Here is a 17,263-nt window from a genome sequence, read left to right on the forward strand (position 1 = left end):
GGGTATTTGACAGCCGAACGGCGGCCCGAGCACAGACTTCGGCTGTTTTTGTATGGAGGAGCAGCCATCTTTGGACTTCAGCTCAGAGAAGTGAAAAGTTGTCTATGAGAAATTCTTTTTCCCTGGCCACAGGAGCCCCGAGAGAGTGCTGTAAATAGTGAATTATTGTGTTGAAAGAAGTTTTGTGTGTGATCATAGTGTTAGAGTGCATAAATGAGCGGGGTTTAGTGAGTGTGGGCGTATGAAAAGTTGGAAAATTTTTCATAGCAGATTGTGACTGGCAAGAGTGCACAATGGCGTGCTTAAATACATTGAAGTTGGAGATAAAGACATTAGAGCAAACATTCACCAAGGCCCATGAACGATTCCAAATCCTCAATGCAAGTGTTGATGAACTAACGTGCAGATTTATCGGGAAGAATGGCAAGCGTTACGACATCCATGCCAATATTACAGTGAGTCTCTCTTTTTTCCACCATCCAGTCTGTATCTCTTCGTACCTTTTTCTCGCCCCAGTAATCTCCGCACTTGTCTACACACGTTGAAATTGCGGTGTGTTGTGTGGCGGAGTGTGGGGTCCCCGAAAAAATGCACCCGTGGTCACTGAGGTGGCCATGTTTTTATTTTCTGCATACACATCTCATTATTCAGTTCACCTGCACACACGACTCACTTTGCCTGCGCGCCTCGACCTCCGCGGGTTGACGGCTTTGCCAAAAAGCTGCACCACGGCCGCGGAGTCGGTCTGGGTCGCGAGAGTGGCTGCGGTGCGTGGACAGGGCCTCCTTGGGAGCGCATTGTCTCCTTTCGCACCCGAGAGCTTTCCGCCGAGATGTGTGTGCACGCACAACAAAGCCCGTCTAGAGTCAGGGAGTGTGATAAAAACTATTTGTGTGCCTGCCTTCTCTCTTTCTCTCTCTGTCGCCCTCTTGCGCTCACCATGTCGTCCTGCCACTCTGGCCAAGTATATCAGTCTCTTGCCTCCCGTGCTACATTCATTATGTTTATTGTATGGCACAAAAGCACGAGTGTGTGGAGAAGACGACAAATTGGAACAGAACACCCCAGATAACACGGCAGAGAAATCACGAAGAGGCGAAGAGTGAACTTGAGCTGGACTCGATTGCCTAAAAACAGTCCCAGCGAGGCAAGGAGAGTGTGTGTGGCGAAATGGCACTTTCCTTTGTCCATGCACACACTTTCTTGCATCGCCAAGAATCATGTCTTCTTCTCATCGTCGCACGCCCGCGTGGCCCAGCAATAGCGCAAAATTATTGCTCAAGGTTGAAGAAATAAATAAAAAGGAGGAGAAACTCGAAAACAAGAAAGAGTGGTCTGTAGAATTGTGAAGAATATTGTGAAATTCAATACATACTCTACAAAAAACCGAAAGAAAATCCACAAATGTCAGCATGAGAAAGAGAGAGAGACAGGGGATTACGTCGTGGAAAGGAAATTGCAATTAAATAGTGTAGTTGCGGATAAATTCTACTTTACTCTCGTGGCCAAGTAATTATTTGTTTTTTTCTTCTTTTCAAAATAATTGGTTTGCCCCATTGTCTGAAGGCGCCGCGTAGAAATTTTTTTTTCTGAATAATTAGTGCTAAACTGTTGGTTTAGTGATGTTTGTATGAAGCTCTGTGATTAGGAAAGCGATTGAAGTAGAAATAATGTATTGAGAGAGGTTCAAGATGAATCACACGATTGGATTGACACACGAGGGGTATTTATTAGCGAACCTTGATAGACATCCCCTTTTGCCACTTGGCATCTTTGAGAGATACTAGACATTGAGCAATCTTGGTTGATTGCAATTGTAATACAAAGTGCTGCTCTGGAATCTGCTACGCAACGCAATTCACAGTGTGAATTGCAAATGTTTATAGAAATGCGAAAAAGAATTCTTGAGAATGATAAATTTGTATTTTTTATGAGTTCTCTTTTGGCAATTGAAACATTTTCACACTAACTTGTGCTTAATGACATTTTTCAGTAAGCAAAGAGCCAAAAAGGCAATCACAAATTAAACAAAGTGTTTACAGTTTAGACTGCAGCAAGTTTGAATTGTTATTTAATCAGCTTTATCAACCCTTTGCAATGGGTTGAGTATCTTGGCATTGGCTTAAAACTATAAGTAATTGATATTACCTTTCTAAATTGGCTAGACACATTAATTGTATGACTGTTGGAAAATTCTGTGAATTGACCTCCCTTGGCCAACTACCCTAGAGTTCCACACGAGTGAATTCAACCTTCAGTACATCAGAAGCGTCTGAAGAATCACTCTACCAAATTACTGTCGTTAGATCTTCAAGGATTTGAAGATCTTTTCTGTTTGACAGATTCTCGTTTAAGGCCGATGAATTTAGTATGATTTTATTCATTCATTTTCATTGCTTTGATTCTTTTTAGTGCATATTTGTGTTCTCTAAATCAATCCAAATACACAAATAGCAAATATAACACACAACTAAATAGTAAATGTATAAACGTTGTGCCTTATATGTATATGTATACACCTAATGTAATGTTACTTTTTTGAACAATGAGATAATTACGTTTCATACACATGGTGAAATGAAAATATACTTCACACAGTGGTCACGAAGTTGAGAACTGAGCCCTACCATTTCCATGCGACACAATATTTACTGAATACCCTTATTTGTGACATTGGCCACATCACAAACCGTTACAGATATTTAGCAATAATTTGAAGATCCATTGATTTGACCCCAGACCAGTTTCGGGTAGAATAAATAAAGATACGTTGTATGAAGTTTACAAGAAGTAATGGCTGATTATGTGTTCTCCCTCTCTCCCTCTCTCTCTCTCGCAGGAGACCTACCCTTCAACGCCGCCAGTTTGGTTTGCCGAAAGTGAGGAGACCAGCGTGACAAATGCTGTTCAAATACTTAGCAATACACACGGAAGGGATAATCATGTCATTAATCAGGTGAGGTGTTTTTATCCCTGTGTCGGCGAGATATTGTGCGCCTGGGCGTTGTTTGCTAACGGAATTTCCCTTGGTCGCGAGAACAGGTGGGAATCCTGATCAGGGAATTGTGCCGACTTCACAACTGCCCCTTACCGCCAGACTTGGATAACTTGGCGTTGCCACTTCATCATCCAGATCCTCCCGCCGCAGTTCACTCACAAGCTCAGCCCATCGACGATAATGAGTCAGATGGTGATGATTTGGATGATGTTGTGGGTGAGAGTGATCAAGAGAGCGAAGCTGAGGAGGATTTGCCTTTAGAGATGGATGATGGAAGAAGTACAAATAAAGTAAGTGTGCTTCTATTATCTCTTTGTCAATGTTTTTTTTCTCTGTTCTGTACCCTTATTAAATGTGATTTTTCATCTTTTTTTACACCACGTGCGTTCGCATTCATTGTGCCCGAAGGACGAGATGGAGGTGGAGCATTTAGCAACATTAGAAAGACTGCGACAAAGTCAACGACAAGATTATCTGAAGGTACTACAGAAAGAAAAAATATTGGCAGACATTGTACCATCTCATAGTCTGAAGGGCGGGAGGGTGGTTGGGGCGAGAGAAGTTTTGGGGGTATTGTTTCTTCTAAAATTGACAGAAGAAGGGGTGGAGGAGAAAGGTCACGATTGTGTGGCGAAATGTCATGTGTGCAATGTTTGAGACTGTGTGATTTATTGTGATTTTTTTCTCTTTCTTCCTTGCACTTAAAATCTCAAAGCAGGGCTCAGTATCTGGATCTGTCCAAGCCACCGACCGCTTAATGAAGGAGCTGCGTGACATTTATCGCTCAGATTCGTTCAAAAACAACATGTATTCTATAGAGCTCGTCAATGACTCGATATACGAGTGGAATATACGGCTGATGTCTGTTGATCCAGATAGTCCACTGCACAACGATCTCGTCATGCTCAAAGAGAAGGAGGGCAAAGATAGCATATTGCTGAATATAATGTTCAAGGAGACGTATCCATTTGAGCCGCCATTTGTACGTGTTGTGCATCCCATTATTTCGGGTATGTGTCTCCTTCAGTTGATGAGGGTAATGCTAAATTGAAAGTTCCACGATAGTTGTGTGTTTTGAAGTATTATTACATTAATTGCATGATTTTGTGAACTTTGCCGAAAGCCCATCAAACATTTGATGTCGGCACACACGCTATTCCTTTATAAATCTCTCAATGCATTTATTGAACAGGAGGATATGTCCTTGTTGGTGGAGCAATTTGCATGGAATTGCTAACGAAGCAGGGATGGAGCTCGGCGTACACAGTTGAGGCCGTAATCATGCAAATTGCAGCGACACTAGTCAAGGGAAAGGCTCGAATTCAGTTTGGACCAACGAAGGTTTGTGTTACTTCTCCCCATTATTATATTTTTTTTTGTCGTCTTGCGGAGAAGATGAGCTTAAAATATCCCTTGTCTTGTTGCAGGTTTTGTCGCAGAGCCAGTATAGCTTAGCACGTGCCCAACAGAGTTTCAAGTCACTTGTACAAATTCATGAGAAGAACGGTAAGACGCGCATTTAATGAAAGTGTAGTAAAGTTGGCGCAATTGATCACATGATTTGGCGCTGATGATTATGTATTTATTCAGATGGCTCAAAGGTGTGGAATGGTTCTTCTAATGTAATATTTTTGTCAATTTTTATGTCGCCAGGATGGTTCACACCGCCAAAAGAGGACGGCTAAAGCACGGGCACGTGGTGTATTTTGATGTTGTGTCAGTTGAAGCGAGAGAAATTCTTGGAAATGTCGACAGACGTATATGAGGGAAAACACAATTTAAAGAACAGAGGGAGCGAGAGAGAGAAATTCAGAGCATTAGGAGGCGAAAATTTGTTTAAATTAAAATTTATACTTGTGTAATTAACTGCAGAATACTTCAATTTACAATGAGAAGTTTCTTTTTTCAATGAACCTATGTAAAGACGTTATCTCAATCCTTTGTCTTTAGATGTATCTTAGTTATGATTTTTTCCAGACGAATAAGAATACAAGAAGAAAATGTAAATGTAAAAAAATAAATTTAGATGCGAAATATTCCTTTTGAATGATTAAACGCAAGAAGATGATACAGAAAAAAGTGAAGAATTTTCTTTGATCACAACACTTACAACTGCATACCATTAGAGAATATCTGGAGTTTTCGATTAAGATGACGTATAATTGATAATGATTTATCTACTTGCTATATCTATTATATCTTCTGAGAAAAAAGAAATATAGAGTAATAGGTATGTAATTCATTATATATTTATTATCTTGATTGACATTGTCACATAAACTGCTGTGAAGAAGTGTATGAAGTTATAGTAATTGCAGTAATGTAATAGTGAAGAAGTGTGGAGAAGTTTTTCAGTTGTCAGATGGATAAAAAAGGAACATAATTTTGAAATGTGAAAAATTAGTTCTATAGAAGGAAATTTCAAAGTTTGCTTTCTTTTTTACGTAAATAAAAAAGATGAAAAGTAACTAATGATAAATAGAGGAAATATATATTTTTGTGAAAAATTGAAGTAAATGGAAAAGATTGATTAGATCGTTTTATTATTTTCCATGTGAAAGAGAAATCTGTTATTTTTCCTACTTTGAAATTCTTTTCGACTTATTTCAATTTGAGAAGAATCACAATAAATGAAATTATGTTAATAACAAGTTTATTTCGCGACAACATTGAATTTTCACGAACTCTCTTTGCAATTACTGACATTTTGGCCATTTTTAGTCACTGAAAAGATCTGAATAATAGTATTTTATCTTGTATTTTTATTTCAAAATTTTCCAATGATCTTCGAACCCATCGCATTTCACAAAAGACTTTGTGTTTAATGGGATTTTTCCGGTTTATCCCAATGCAGAGGCGTCTGTGTCCAACTATGGAAAGTTGTAAGTATTTAATTGAATGGAGCTCATTGAATTTCATGATCAATTGAGATTTTGGTCAGAACTGAATGACATTTGGTAGGTTTTAAATACTGGATAACGTTTAAATGGCGCCTTTTTTGTTTATCACAATGTTGAGAACACCAACAGATGGAGCTTCGAATGTGAAAATTTTCTCAATTCAAAATAGAAAAACAATTGCACTTTTCCCCAATTATTAGCTAATTGCGGACCAAAGACAAACAAATAGACGCTGAGGAAGACACAGAGACTGAGCACACATGAATTGCAGTTGGAAATTCATGGGAAGACGTCTCCACTCAATCCCCATTAGTTATTGCATCATCCAAGTAAAGTTCCATGCATACTGTGCCACAGCATGATTCAGTACTATACCAACAGCGCACACAGAAGTATCCAAGTCTTTCGCTCTTTCGCTTTGCAAAGTGATTTTACCCGGGATTTGAGTAAAACAATCACGTGTCGATTGTAAATCAGGATTAACTGCAATTGAGTTATAAATCTAAAATATTTGGAATGGAAAAGCTTGTGACATATCCGACCTACCCTTTAGAACCGTCTTCAGAGGAAGCATCTGAGCTCCAGTGATTTTTATCACTTTTCGTTGTACAAGTAATTAGTGTGATTATATAATAACAAAGAGGCCAACTTTGAACTCCCAGTGAAAGAAACATTGTGATTTGAAGGCAAATCGAGACAGTAAAACTTTCAAAAGAACTTCCAGAAGTGTTTTTGAGAAGACTTTTTCAAAGTAAATTCCACCCAAGAAATTTACTTGATAGATTCTTTAACACTTTTCCGAGAAGAAAGTGTAATATGTTTGTCGTGAGTGTCGTGAATTCTAATAGTGGTGTTGCATTGAAAAGCTCCAATAGAAAAGTCCTGCTGAAAAACCATCATTTGCATCATCTAAAAAAGAAGCAAATGTTTATTGATAACTTTGTCGGCGGCAAAAATCAATTTATGTTTAACAATATCCAGACGATCCAGACGAACATTATTTGTGGCTCTATTTGTACGAAAAACACGAAAATGATGACCAACAAAATGATGTAAGTAGGCAATTTTGCAGTCACAAAAACTGGGCAATTTTGGGCGCTACACGCAGTCTCTTGTGATGTTGGAAGTGAAACGCGAAATCCATCAAGTTCACCGTTCAATTCCCAACTCGTCCGTCTCACTGCCAAGAGGAGCACTATTGTAGTGAATGTGGAGGGGATGAAATTGGAATTGTTTTGCAAAATATGGGTCAATGACCGTGAGTTTCTCCTTTAGAGAGCTTTCAAGGCCTTTAAATTCTAAATAGCTTGAGCACTCCGCGGAGTCTATTGGCCATGCAGTTTTTCGCAGTGTAGGCAATTTTCCAAATGCGTAAATAGCAAAACCTCCTCTCCGGATAGCAACTCATCCCATAGCCAAAAGCACTGGCAATTTTATTATTTTTTCCATTCTTATCTCACGACAATGGATACATGTTGATAAGAAATTAATCATAGAAAATTATCAAGAGCATTTCCCACTCGAATTCCCCTTCCCACCCCCTGATTCATTTCATCGACTCTCCGTGAAAGTCGGTAATTCCCCTGAACTTCGCTGCGTCCTCATTGGCCGAAAGTGATGTCATCGCCGTGGAACTCGCGTAGAGATTGGCTGGCGGACGCAACAGTGTGCGTAGGTCGATGAAATTCAACCAGTCACGAGATCTGAGCTTCACAGAGGAGAATTCATTTCGGCAGAAAGTTCGAGTGCTGAAGACGTGAGCTTTTCCTTACGCGATACATAAGGCTATCAAAGCAGTGAATTTCGTGGCAACTGTGAAAAATTAGTATCAATCTCTTGTAAAAGAGTACATTTGAGTGCATTTGGGAGGGTTTCGTGTGAAATTTACACCGGAAAAACCGGTGAAAAAGCAAAGTTTCTTTGTGTGAGGCAAGAGAGGTGGCCAATTCTTGGTTTTTCGTCGCAGAGGAGGAGTGAATTTTCAAGAAAAGGCGTTTTCCAGGCAAAAAACGCTTTGAGTAAGTTTAAAATGATACCCTTAACTTGGTAGAATTCGCTAAAACGGGGCAAAATTGGGCTTGTTGGAGAGGTATTTCACTTCCAATTTCACAACAGTATGGCGGCCGTAGTGACGTCACGTGAAGTCGCGTGAAGAGTGCGGCTGGTACGTTGCTAGCTCACTCTCCGGCCGATGGAACGATAAAGAGGGAGAGAAATGGGGACATAATGATACAGCGAAAATGAACATTTCCAAGAAATCCACCGTCTGTATTTCTATACAAGATACTATATGTTGTGTTTCTCTTTTATCTCACTCTTGCAGGTTGAGAGGAATCCGCTCTCGGCTCACTTGTTGGCGTTGTCGCTAAAGGCTTTAAGATTTCATTAGAACTTAACCGCGGATTAATTGTAAGTGACCAGCCGAATGGACCGCCAGGTGGACATCATGGATCTAATGTCCCTTTTTTGCAGTCCCGTTTAAGATGTCTTCCGTACAGAACGGAACAAGCAGTGGCCCATCATGGCGAGAACTCATTATCCTCGGAAACATTGAAGCTCTTCATACCGAGCAACAGTATCCGCAATACGACAACGGCTATCCACCACCAGCATTGCAACGCACAGATCCAGCACAGGGACATATTTTTGCCACTGGGGAACGTCGCTCAAGTGAATCTCGTGGTAACACCAGACGAGCTCGCTGCAATAAGTCCTTGGGATCTGATAGTCCCGAAGCGCGAATTGAGGAATTGTATTCGAGAGGAGGATCTGCAGACGCGTGGGAGTACACAGGCGATAGGATTGTCCAGAGTGGCGACGGATATGGTCATCAGTTCCGCCGCCAGACCCGCGCACCCAACATTCAGCGTTTTGAATCTGGGCAATATAGGTGAAGTGCTGAACACACCGATTGCAGGTGAGCCCTTTTTGTTCTCCAGCAATAATAGTTGGTTATCAGGGTCGTTAGGCATCAATTTGGCAACCTTATTATGGTTATTAGAACATATTTCCATTTCCACGCCAGGCCGACATTAATCATTTTTATAGTCTAGTATCGATATTGCGCTGTAGCGCCGATTACGCGTGAAAACCTCGAAAATCTATAGATAACATTCCATAAAAAGGCGATTTGCAGCTGTCCCAAACATAACACGGGTTTTACAGTGAAAAAGAAAACACATCCAGCACTCCATGCAAAGCAATGCTGACATGTCGCAACATGTTAGCGCCTGAGAAATAGCGCGGCAGATGAAGAAGAGAGACGGAAGAACGGCGACGTCACATGCGTGTAGAGTGGGAGAATGCTCTTCAGCTGACCGGGATCGCTACATTCGCGCGCTCGCACCGTTCTTCGCGCACCGGCTGCGGACTGTGTTGAGGAAGAGCATGAATGAGTCATGAATTGGACATGTCGAATCGTGTTCTGGAGGCTGCAGTGGTGTGTGTATGGTTATTGGCTGCGTGAACGGGCAGATGTTCTATGAATCTGGGCCCGTGTGCGCATCGCGAGTAGTGGGGGATTGTTGGTACGCACTTGCCGGCTCTTTCTACCTCATGGGCGACTTGGTCAATGTGCGAAAGGGACGGAAGTACCGGCCACTTTCACGTATAAATACCCAAAACAAGTGTTTCATTCGCTATTTGTCGTTAAAACGTGAACCAGTGGGGTTTGTTTTCCCATTTTACTCTGTGCCTGATAGTAAATTAATATATACATAACTTATTGGTATTAAGGAAAGTGTGATTCTCAAGCAAATGGTGGTCAGTTCACACTTTGGAGCACAGCGGAAGTGCAATTGCTTCGATCATTGTGAGTTTTAATCTCTGATACCATTAATTAATTGATTAGATATGCAAATCACGGTGAAAAGGGAATGAGATTACATGAGACAATGAGAATACTTGAGGTGTTTTTTTTATGTATAGTATATATGGATTTCAGTTGTCCTGAGATATGATATTGGGGGGGCGCAGCTTTTGGGAGTCGCTGAGGGCAAACTTGAAGACAAAGTGCGCATTGGGGGAAAGATTTGGAGCCTCGAGGATTTGTAATGCGTTTCCATTTGATATTATATAGTCAAATCAGATCAAGGTTAATGCTCTTAAAGAAGATCGCTAGGATATGAGGGATAGTTTTTAAAGAATTTTTTGCAATTGATGAATGATGAAACACTAAACGTTTGCAGAAGAAACTTATTGAACTAATGGGAACTTATAGGACTCGGGTCAACATTCATATATGTGACCAATATAATTCCCATTGATAATGACACAAATTCAATTTACGCACTTAAAAAGGACACAATTTCATTGGGAACTATTCTTCAGTACGACAAAGATGAAAAAATTCTCTAATATTCAGCGGGAATGAGAGTGAAGTGATTGTGACGTCACTCCCCCTCCATTTTGTTCACGATAAAATGTAATTTTGCCGCGAATTCTTGGAATTGTGGGCAAATAGTGGCGAGAGTGGGGATGACTCACATACACACACCCAAACATTTTCTCGAATCGACTAAAATCGATAGGGGAAATCAGTCTTTCACGGCTCCTCAGCCGGTTCACATCTTCACTTCTCCTCCCACTAGCACTCTATATATTTACTCGGTTGTTGTGAAATTTCATATTTATTAGTATTTAATTTATTGGAACGATAAGAACATCTAACTTAAAGACAATTTTTAGGGAACAAATTATCTATTAAGTTTGTGTAGTTTATGTTAAACAGCAAGTGATTTTTATGTGCCAAGAGATTTATTTAATAACATTGCGCAATACCGTGTAATTTGTGAATAACTGTGAAAAAACTGATTTATTTGCCAAGAAAGTATTATCATTGGGCAAAGTAAAAAATAATCTACAAAGTTTGAAAGGATTTTTTCACGTTTTAGTGGATTTTTAGCTAGTTTATCGACATTCTTACCTCAGTGCATATAGAAGCAGTAGAGTTAAAGTATAATTGATATATTTGCAACAAACTCCAAAGACTGAACGAACTGTGATATAAGTGAATATTCCTGATAAGATAGTAGAGAATAGTAGATAAACTCTATCGGCTCTGGGTAATTGTTTTTAGAGAAATTAAGCATTTCCATTTATGGGTGTCTCACAATTCATCTTATCTCCATTTGCGCACTTTATTAACGGTTTTTGTCTTGTCCTTGCAGATTCAGACGCTGAGTTTAGTTTTTCGTCGATTTCTGAAGGGGAGTCGATCAACATTACCAACGCAGCAACATCTACTCAACACACAAGGTCCGCACTAGGACACACAATCTCAAAAATCCGATCAACGCAGTTTTCCAGCAACATCAAGAACAAAGGCTACGACCGACAGATGCTGTACCAGCAGCAGCCCTTCCCGGCCATGTCGCCGGATCCTTGGGGTGAAGTGCTCTCCGACTGTCCAGCCATGGAGGGTCCAGAGTCACCGGGGAGCTCAATGAGCTCCCCGCTCATGCCTCTGGACACGTCCTTCGACTACGAGACCTACTCGTTGTGCGTGGACGGCGAGGAGATCGCATTGCCGCTGTCTCAGAAGGAGGACTCAATGTGTCTCGCCAATGCACACCTCCAGATCAGCTCGCCACAGAAGTCACCCAGCGATCACTCCTACTCCATGAGTGACGCCATGAAGCTGATGGAGGAGTCGTGCGATGAGTATGACGATGGCTTCAGCACAACAGACAACCGAGTGCTGTACAGAGACACAATGATCAGCGATGCCTCGAAAGTGATCAGTTTCATTGACGAGGACACAAATTTGGAGACAGTGAACTACAATGAGATCATGATAAAGAAGGAAGCTGTTGATCCAGTGGACGATTACAGTTTAGAAGCAAAAAAATCAATAGAATCAGCAACATATATGAATAATATGCAAGCCTGCCAATCAGTGAAGCAGTTGAATGAACCTGTGAATAGGATAAGTGAATTATCCACAGTCGCGGAGGATTTAAATTTGTGGAAACCGATTGAGAAGGTTGACTTTGTAAAACCTGAAGACAAAACAATTATTACCTTTGAGGAAGCAGAAGTGCTCACATACAAGTACGTTGAGAAGAAAGTGGAGGACTCTCTACAAATTGATAAGGCCGTAAAGAAGGGCCCCAGCACTAGATTTAGTATTAAGAAGGAGGAGGAGCAGGAGATCACGAAGAAGAAGAGAAGCAACAGAATGCGTCATCACATGAATGAACTTCCAAAACTCAATCTCGGCGGAATTCCGGCCCAAGTGAAATCAGTTCTGGATTATGAGCAGAAGCAGCAGCTCAACACACCTGACATTATTGAGGAGACACTCAATATGGAGGAGGAGACTTTCGATCTGATCGATTTCATTTGTCGCCAGGTAAGTTGTTGGCACTCTGTGAAGATTTTGCAGGGTGTGAGACTAATTCGTGATCGCTTGCAGGATCTGCAGAGTGAATTGGTGGCAACTCCTGTGCCGTCGCCCAAGTCTCCTGAGGAGCCGTCGCCGGAGTCGCCAGCAGCCGATGTCTCACCATCTGCAGCAGTACCTGCCTCGGCTACGTCCATGCCCAAGCGGAAACGACTGAGCGTGAGCCTGTACGAGAATCCCAGCAGCGTCCAATCCTGCCAATCCAGCGTGGATGAGCCCGCGCCCAAAAAGAAGCGCGGACGTCCGCCAAAGACGCACAGCTCTCCGCCCAGTCCGTCGCAACTCAAGGGCCTCACGGAACAGGATCTGCGCTACTGGGAGATGCGGAACAAGAACAACGAGGCTTCCAGGCGGTCGAGGCTGCACAAGAAGCAGAAGGAGATGAGCTTGGAGCAGGAGGCTGACTCGCTGGTGCGACACCATCAATATCTTTTGGAGCGCCAGAAACGGCTGCAGAGGAAGGTTACACTTCTAGAGATTAAGTTGAAGGAAGCTATCCAGTAAATTGTGTTTTTTCTTTCATTAATGTATCCATTTTATAGTGTATGCGTTCAAAGCAAACGTAACTGATTGATGAATTTTAAGAAAAAAATATTACAAAAGATAAAATAACAAAAAAAACATTGTCGTACAACATTGTATTTTAAAGTTTTTTTTATATTACAAAGTTACAAAAATAAAATTTTACTGTACCTACATTTTTTCTAAGAATATTGATTTCTTTGAGAGCAAAATAATCCCATTTAAAGTAACCAATATTGGTATTTAATGGTTCTTGATGTAAACTGTGTAGAACAAGTAGTAGAAACAAATAAAATAAATGTGGCAAATAGCTACGAAAGAAGGGATGTTTTCTTCTAGTTTTAGCACAACGTAAAAGCATTGGTTACAATTGTGGATTTCCAAATTTTTTCACGAAAAGAATAAAGCGGTCTTCAACAAGCGTTTCAGTTTGTGCTTCAACTGCGTTAAAATCACTGAACGTGATAAATGCGACAATCGGCGATCAGAGACGAAGATCTTTGTTGAAAGTTGGTAAGCCAGCTTCATATCCAGAGTAGGTAAAAAAAAAACATTTCAATACTTTATTAAATTTATTTATTGTTTCTGAATATATAAGATGTGAGACACAATACAAAACTTGATTTACCTACTGCCAATATATTTTTTTTCATTTATCGTTATTTAATTAGATAATTCAATTTCAGTATATCTAGATAATATATATATTAACTAATTTATGAGATGGAAAATCCTCTTTTATCTCAAGTACTAAATTTTACCTTTTTGTTATCGCCGAAAAGATAATTTTCTTCCAACAATAGAATAATTATGGTGCAACATAGAAATTTCAAAAAAGAACATTAATCTATTATTGTGTTTGCAAAAATTGCAGTGTGAATCTTTTCAGTCCATTTGCTATATAATATATATTTGTTATGACTTTAATATGTGAAAGAATAGTAAAAATAGTTACGAATCATGGGGAAAATATGTAAATAAAATTATATTCTATTACATTTTCTTTAACTAAATATCATTTGGAATAAAATTATTTGCAACAAGAAAGAAAGAAAAATGCTCAGAATAATTAAAAAGAAAAACAATGCGGCCTATTTACAGATTTATTACACTAATGCTAAAATTCATGTTTTTATTAATATGTCTCGTATTAAATAATTCCTTTTGCTAAAAAAATGGTAGTTGTATTGGGAAAAATGACAACGTTTCTTGCGCAATCATTAGTTATATCTTTTTTTTTATTTAGCTACCACCATTTTCGTCATGTGAAAATGGATTTTCTCTCCCAACGTCGGCTTAAATCGATATTGGATTATTTAAAAAATAAAATCAATAATAGTCTGTGTCTTGCCCACCACGCCATAGTAATAGTAAAGATGTTTCACTTCTTATCTGTATTTGCTTACCACTCATTTCTACACCGTTACAATAATTTACAACAATCATAAAATTATTCATCATTCCAAATACCTACATTTACATCATCGTTCCTACTTAGCTCTCTGAATACGGCATCCTGCTCATCAAATATCTTGCCTTATATGTTACATTACCTAGATTTTCTTTCATTTATTCTTGTAAAAATTGCAATATTCATAAAGGTATTATTTTCTGTTTATATGCATAAGTGAATAAAAGGATATCTAATTTTTTCCATGCTAGCAATTTTTCTCCTCTGCTCAAACCAAAACTAAAGTGGCCCACATCTGCTCCCCCCTCCCTCTCTCTCTACCCTTAAATATTCCTCATCATCCACCTATTCATCTGCTTCGTCATTGAGAAAGGCAGCATATTTGTTGGACATGGATAGATTCTGATCAACGTCATGAGAACACATTCAAGTCCATTCATATTTTGGATAAACGCAAAAAAGAAAGGAAAGAAAAGAAAACCATAAGAGTTTTTCACACACAATAATTCAACAAGAGTGTATGCAAAATTTATATATACGCCAAAATGATGAAGTGAAATCATTAGAATGAAATGAAGTCAATTTTGAGGATGAAACAAGTGAGAGAATGAGTGACAAACTCAAGATGTTTATAAATAGAGTGCAAAATTGTGGGATTTCACGTTAGAGAATATGTTGGACTTACCGGTGCTTCTGCGGGCTTGTATTTTGGCATCCGATCCTCAATGTCACGACCATCTTCTTGAGGCTTTTCCCGTCTCACCGTCTGCGGCCTTTCCTCATTCGCATGTCTGTATCCACCCTGCTCACGATCCCTCTCTCTGTCGTTCCTCTCCCTATTTCCCCGCCCGTCGCGCTCATCGTAGCGATCGCGATACCTGCAAAAAGTGCAATGCCAGCAAATTAGAAGCCTGCGCGCGCGCGCCACTCGAGAGCAAAATGCCTTACTTTGCATCCTGTCTGCTGTCTCTGGGCCTCCCCTGATTCCTCCCATCTTTGTAGTCTCTGTCTCTTTGATAAGAGTCTCTGTTGTCGCGATAGCCGCGTCGGTCATCTGTAGGCGAGACTGGGTGACATATTAGTGATAACTGCCATTAGACGTTGGTAATATTCATAGAAACTCACCAAGTCTCTTTGGTTGTCCCCTCCTATCGTCCGGACTGTACCGCCGTGGCGACGGGCGACGCCTATTGGAGTCGCCGCCGCTATCGTCACTTGTGTCGGCTGGTCTCGTGCGCCAACTGATTATCTCCTCCTTCTTCACCTCCTTCACTTCCCCCTCGGGTGGCGATGACTCATCTTCCGGCCGCTCGTTCTCTTTGTCTTGCTTCGCGCGCAGCTTCTCCTCCTCCAACGCCTTCTGCTTCTCCAGTCGATCACGCTCCATGCGCTCCTCAATCTCACGCTCGCGCGCCGCCGTGTCCACGGGCTTAGCGTCGCCGAAAATCTTGGCCGCCGGCACAGGCTCAGCCTTTGGTGGCGGCGGCTGCTCAGGCTCACTATCTCGCGGAGTCTCCGCCCTCTCCTCCGCAGCCTCCGGCTCTGGTTCCGGCTGCACCACGATCGGCTCTATTGGCAGTGTGCGCGGCTTGAGATTCAACTTTGGTCTCTCACGCACCTCCGTAGGCTCCGGGTCACGCTTTCTCTCCTCGTAATTGCTCCTCCTGCCGCCGTACCGCTCCCGCGGCCCGTCGCTGAAGCCCCGCCTCGGCGGCTCTGCATCCAAATTGGGTCTGTCACCAAGGCGCCAGTTGCTGTTCTCCGGTGCACCAGAGTCACGCTCGCGGTCTCTGAAGCCACCGTAACCGCCCCGCCGACTGTCACCGTCACGATCGTTGTTCGAGTCGTTTCCACGACGCCAGTTTGTCATGTCGCGATCATCGCGCTCCCGGTCGCCGTAGCGATTATTGCGTCCACCGCGCTGCTTCTGGTCACTCTCATTCGATACGTCAATGCGCACCCGGCGGTTGCGTATCGACGGATCTGACATGCTGACGGCGTCTATGAGCTCATTCCTCGTCTCGAACTCAATGTACCCGAAGCCGCGGAGGCGCCCCATCTCGCCGTCCTCGCGCGGCAGGCGCAGCGATACTATGTGGTAGCCCATGAAGAAGTCCCGGATGTCCTCCTCCAGGACGTCGTAAGGCAAATTTGAGATGTACGCCAGGAAGGGCGGCGAGTGCGGCACACTGTCATCGTTGAAGATCCGGCTGGCGCGCGGGGCGGTCGGCAGGGCAATTATTTGGCGCTTCTCGTGCTCATCCTCCTCAATCTCGTCCGCCCAGCTGGACACTTTCCGTGGCATCTGCACCGTGTTCACGCCGCCGCTGGCCGCCAGGAAGTCCTGGAGCGGCACAGCTTTAGCTTTCGTCTTCTTCTTCTTCTTATCTGCAAGAGAGCGAGAGATGTGATATGAGCATTCCGCTGAACACTTTCACGGCCGGACAGTTGCGTGAAATCTCGAGCAGCAATGCTCGCACGGATTACGTCACACACGCAGCAATTTTTGTCAGTTTCCCCAAGAGTCACAGCCGAGGAGAGAAAAAACTTTCACCAGATTCTCCCATAACTTAACCTACAAATGCAAGGTAAACGGGATGCCAATCGCCACGGGCCACTTCCCAAAGCCCCACAAATCGAGCAAAACATCCACAAAACATCGAGAAACTGGTTCGCATTGCACCGTGGGGCCCTCACTGACGTTCGGGGCAAAAAGGCCACGCGGTTAAAATTTTTATGATTCACGTTGCATCCGCAGCTCCCGTCATACCTTCCCTGGGCACCCTCGGCTGCCCGGATTCTTGCAAAAATCTTCACGTTTCGCCACTCCCCCGCGATTGCGTGACACTTTGACGCTCCACATCGTGAATTTGAGCTAAAATTTGAGTAATTTTACACGTGACACACAATTATTGTACTGACCTGTTGTCGCCATGTTGAAAGAGAACACAAATATGTGGTGCCAGATGGTAAAAAGGCACACAAACCCGCATCGGGAATTTTTCCGATTCAAACAATGCCTAAAAATG

The 17,263-nt window shown here is 41.9% G+C and overlaps 3 protein-coding genes across 8 annotated transcripts; 2 read left to right on the forward strand and 1 right to left on the reverse strand.

Annotated features, from left to right (window-relative positions):
• The first annotated feature begins 41 nt into the window (after positions 1-41).
• LOC132265138 (ubiquitin-conjugating enzyme E2 Q2) lies at positions 42-5,515 on the forward strand. 2 transcript variants are annotated; one of them, XM_059765657.1, is made up of 8 exons: positions 42-455; positions 2,840-2,956; positions 3,043-3,288; positions 3,407-3,478; positions 3,714-4,008; positions 4,191-4,339; positions 4,426-4,504; positions 4,652-5,515. In XM_059765657.1, exons 1-8 carry the CDS (start codon positions 294-296, stop codon positions 4,681-4,683), a joined length of 1,152 nt encoding a protein of 383 aa, XP_059621640.1. In that variant the 5' UTR covers positions 42-293; the 3' UTR covers positions 4,684-5,515. The 2 variants fall into 2 exon arrangements, with proteins under 2 accessions (XP_059621640.1, XP_059621641.1); XM_059765658.1 differs by having other exon boundaries at positions 3,717-4,008.
• A 737-nt stretch (positions 5,516-6,252) lies between these two features.
• LOC132265122 (uncharacterized) lies at positions 6,253-13,133 on the forward strand. Of its 4 annotated transcripts, none has more exons than XM_059765627.1 (5): positions 6,253-6,950; positions 8,222-8,307; positions 8,371-8,815; positions 11,067-12,250; positions 12,314-13,133. In XM_059765627.1, the coding sequence occupies exons 3-5, from the start codon at positions 8,722-8,724 to the stop codon at positions 12,803-12,805; spliced, it is 1,770 nt and encodes a 589-aa protein (XP_059621610.1). In that variant the 5' UTR covers positions 6,253-6,950; positions 8,222-8,307; positions 8,371-8,721; the 3' UTR covers positions 12,806-13,133. The 4 variants fall into 4 exon arrangements, with proteins under 4 accessions (XP_059621610.1, XP_059621609.1, XP_059621611.1 ...); XM_059765626.1 differs by lacking the exon at positions 6,253-6,950 and adding an exon at positions 7,617-7,916; XM_059765628.1 differs by lacking the exons at positions 6,253-6,950; positions 8,222-8,307; positions 8,371-8,815 and adding an exon at positions 9,549-9,709.
• A 249-nt stretch (positions 13,134-13,382) lies between these two features.
• LOC132265123 (eukaryotic translation initiation factor 4B) lies at positions 13,383-17,217 on the reverse strand. Of its 2 annotated transcripts, none has more exons than XM_059765632.1 (5): positions 17,157-17,217; positions 15,360-16,622; positions 15,183-15,288; positions 14,920-15,112; positions 13,383-14,636 (listed from the first exon to the last, which is right to left on the reverse strand). In XM_059765632.1, exons 1-5 carry the CDS (start codon positions 17,167-17,169, stop codon positions 14,580-14,582), a joined length of 1,632 nt encoding a protein of 543 aa, XP_059621615.1. In that variant the 5' UTR covers positions 17,170-17,217; the 3' UTR covers positions 13,383-14,579. The 2 variants fall into 2 exon arrangements, with proteins under 2 accessions (XP_059621615.1, XP_059621614.1); XM_059765631.1 differs by having other exon boundaries at positions 15,183-15,300.
• Between the last annotated feature and the right edge of the window lie 46 nt (positions 17,218-17,263).

Source organism: Phlebotomus argentipes, unplaced genomic scaffold (genome assembly GCF_947086385.1).
Source record: "Phlebotomus argentipes unplaced genomic scaffold, Phlebotomus argentipes genome assembly contig_2, whole genome shotgun sequence".
NCBI lineage: Eukaryota > Metazoa > Arthropoda > Insecta > Diptera > Psychodidae > Phlebotomus > Phlebotomus argentipes.

Excerpts from the sequence above, each read along its gene's own strand:
- LOC132265138 (XM_059765657.1), top strand. The coding sequence starts at position 294 with ATGGCGTGCTTAAATACATTGAAGTTGGAGATAAAGACATTAGAGCAA. Across the intron at positions 3,289-3,406 it reads ATGGAAGAAGTACAAATAAA|GACGAGATGGAGGTGGAGCA; the intron begins GTAAGTGTGCTT and ends TTGTGCCCGAAG. Across the intron at positions 4,340-4,425 it reads TTCAGTTTGGACCAACGAAG|GTTTTGTCGCAGAGCCAGTA; the intron begins GTTTGTGTTACT and ends GTCTTGTTGCAG.
- LOC132265122 (XM_059765627.1), top strand. The coding sequence starts at position 8,722 with ATGGTCATCAGTTCCGCCGCCAGACCCGCGCACCCAACATTCAGCGTT. Across the intron at positions 8,816-11,066 it reads GCTGAACACACCGATTGCAG|ATTCAGACGCTGAGTTTAGT; the intron begins GTGAGCCCTTTT and ends TTGTCCTTGCAG. Across the intron at positions 12,251-12,313 it reads TCGATTTCATTTGTCGCCAG|GATCTGCAGAGTGAATTGGT; the intron begins GTAAGTTGTTGG and ends GATCGCTTGCAG.
- LOC132265123 (XM_059765631.1), bottom strand. Across the intron at positions 15,301-15,359 it reads GGGACAACCAAAGAGACTTG|TCTCGCCTACAGATGACCGA; the intron begins GTGAGTTTCTAT and ends TATGTCACCCAG. Across the intron at positions 15,113-15,182 it reads GACAGCAGACAGGATGCAAA|GTATCGCGATCGCTACGATG; the intron begins GTAAGGCATTTT and ends CACTTTTTGCAG.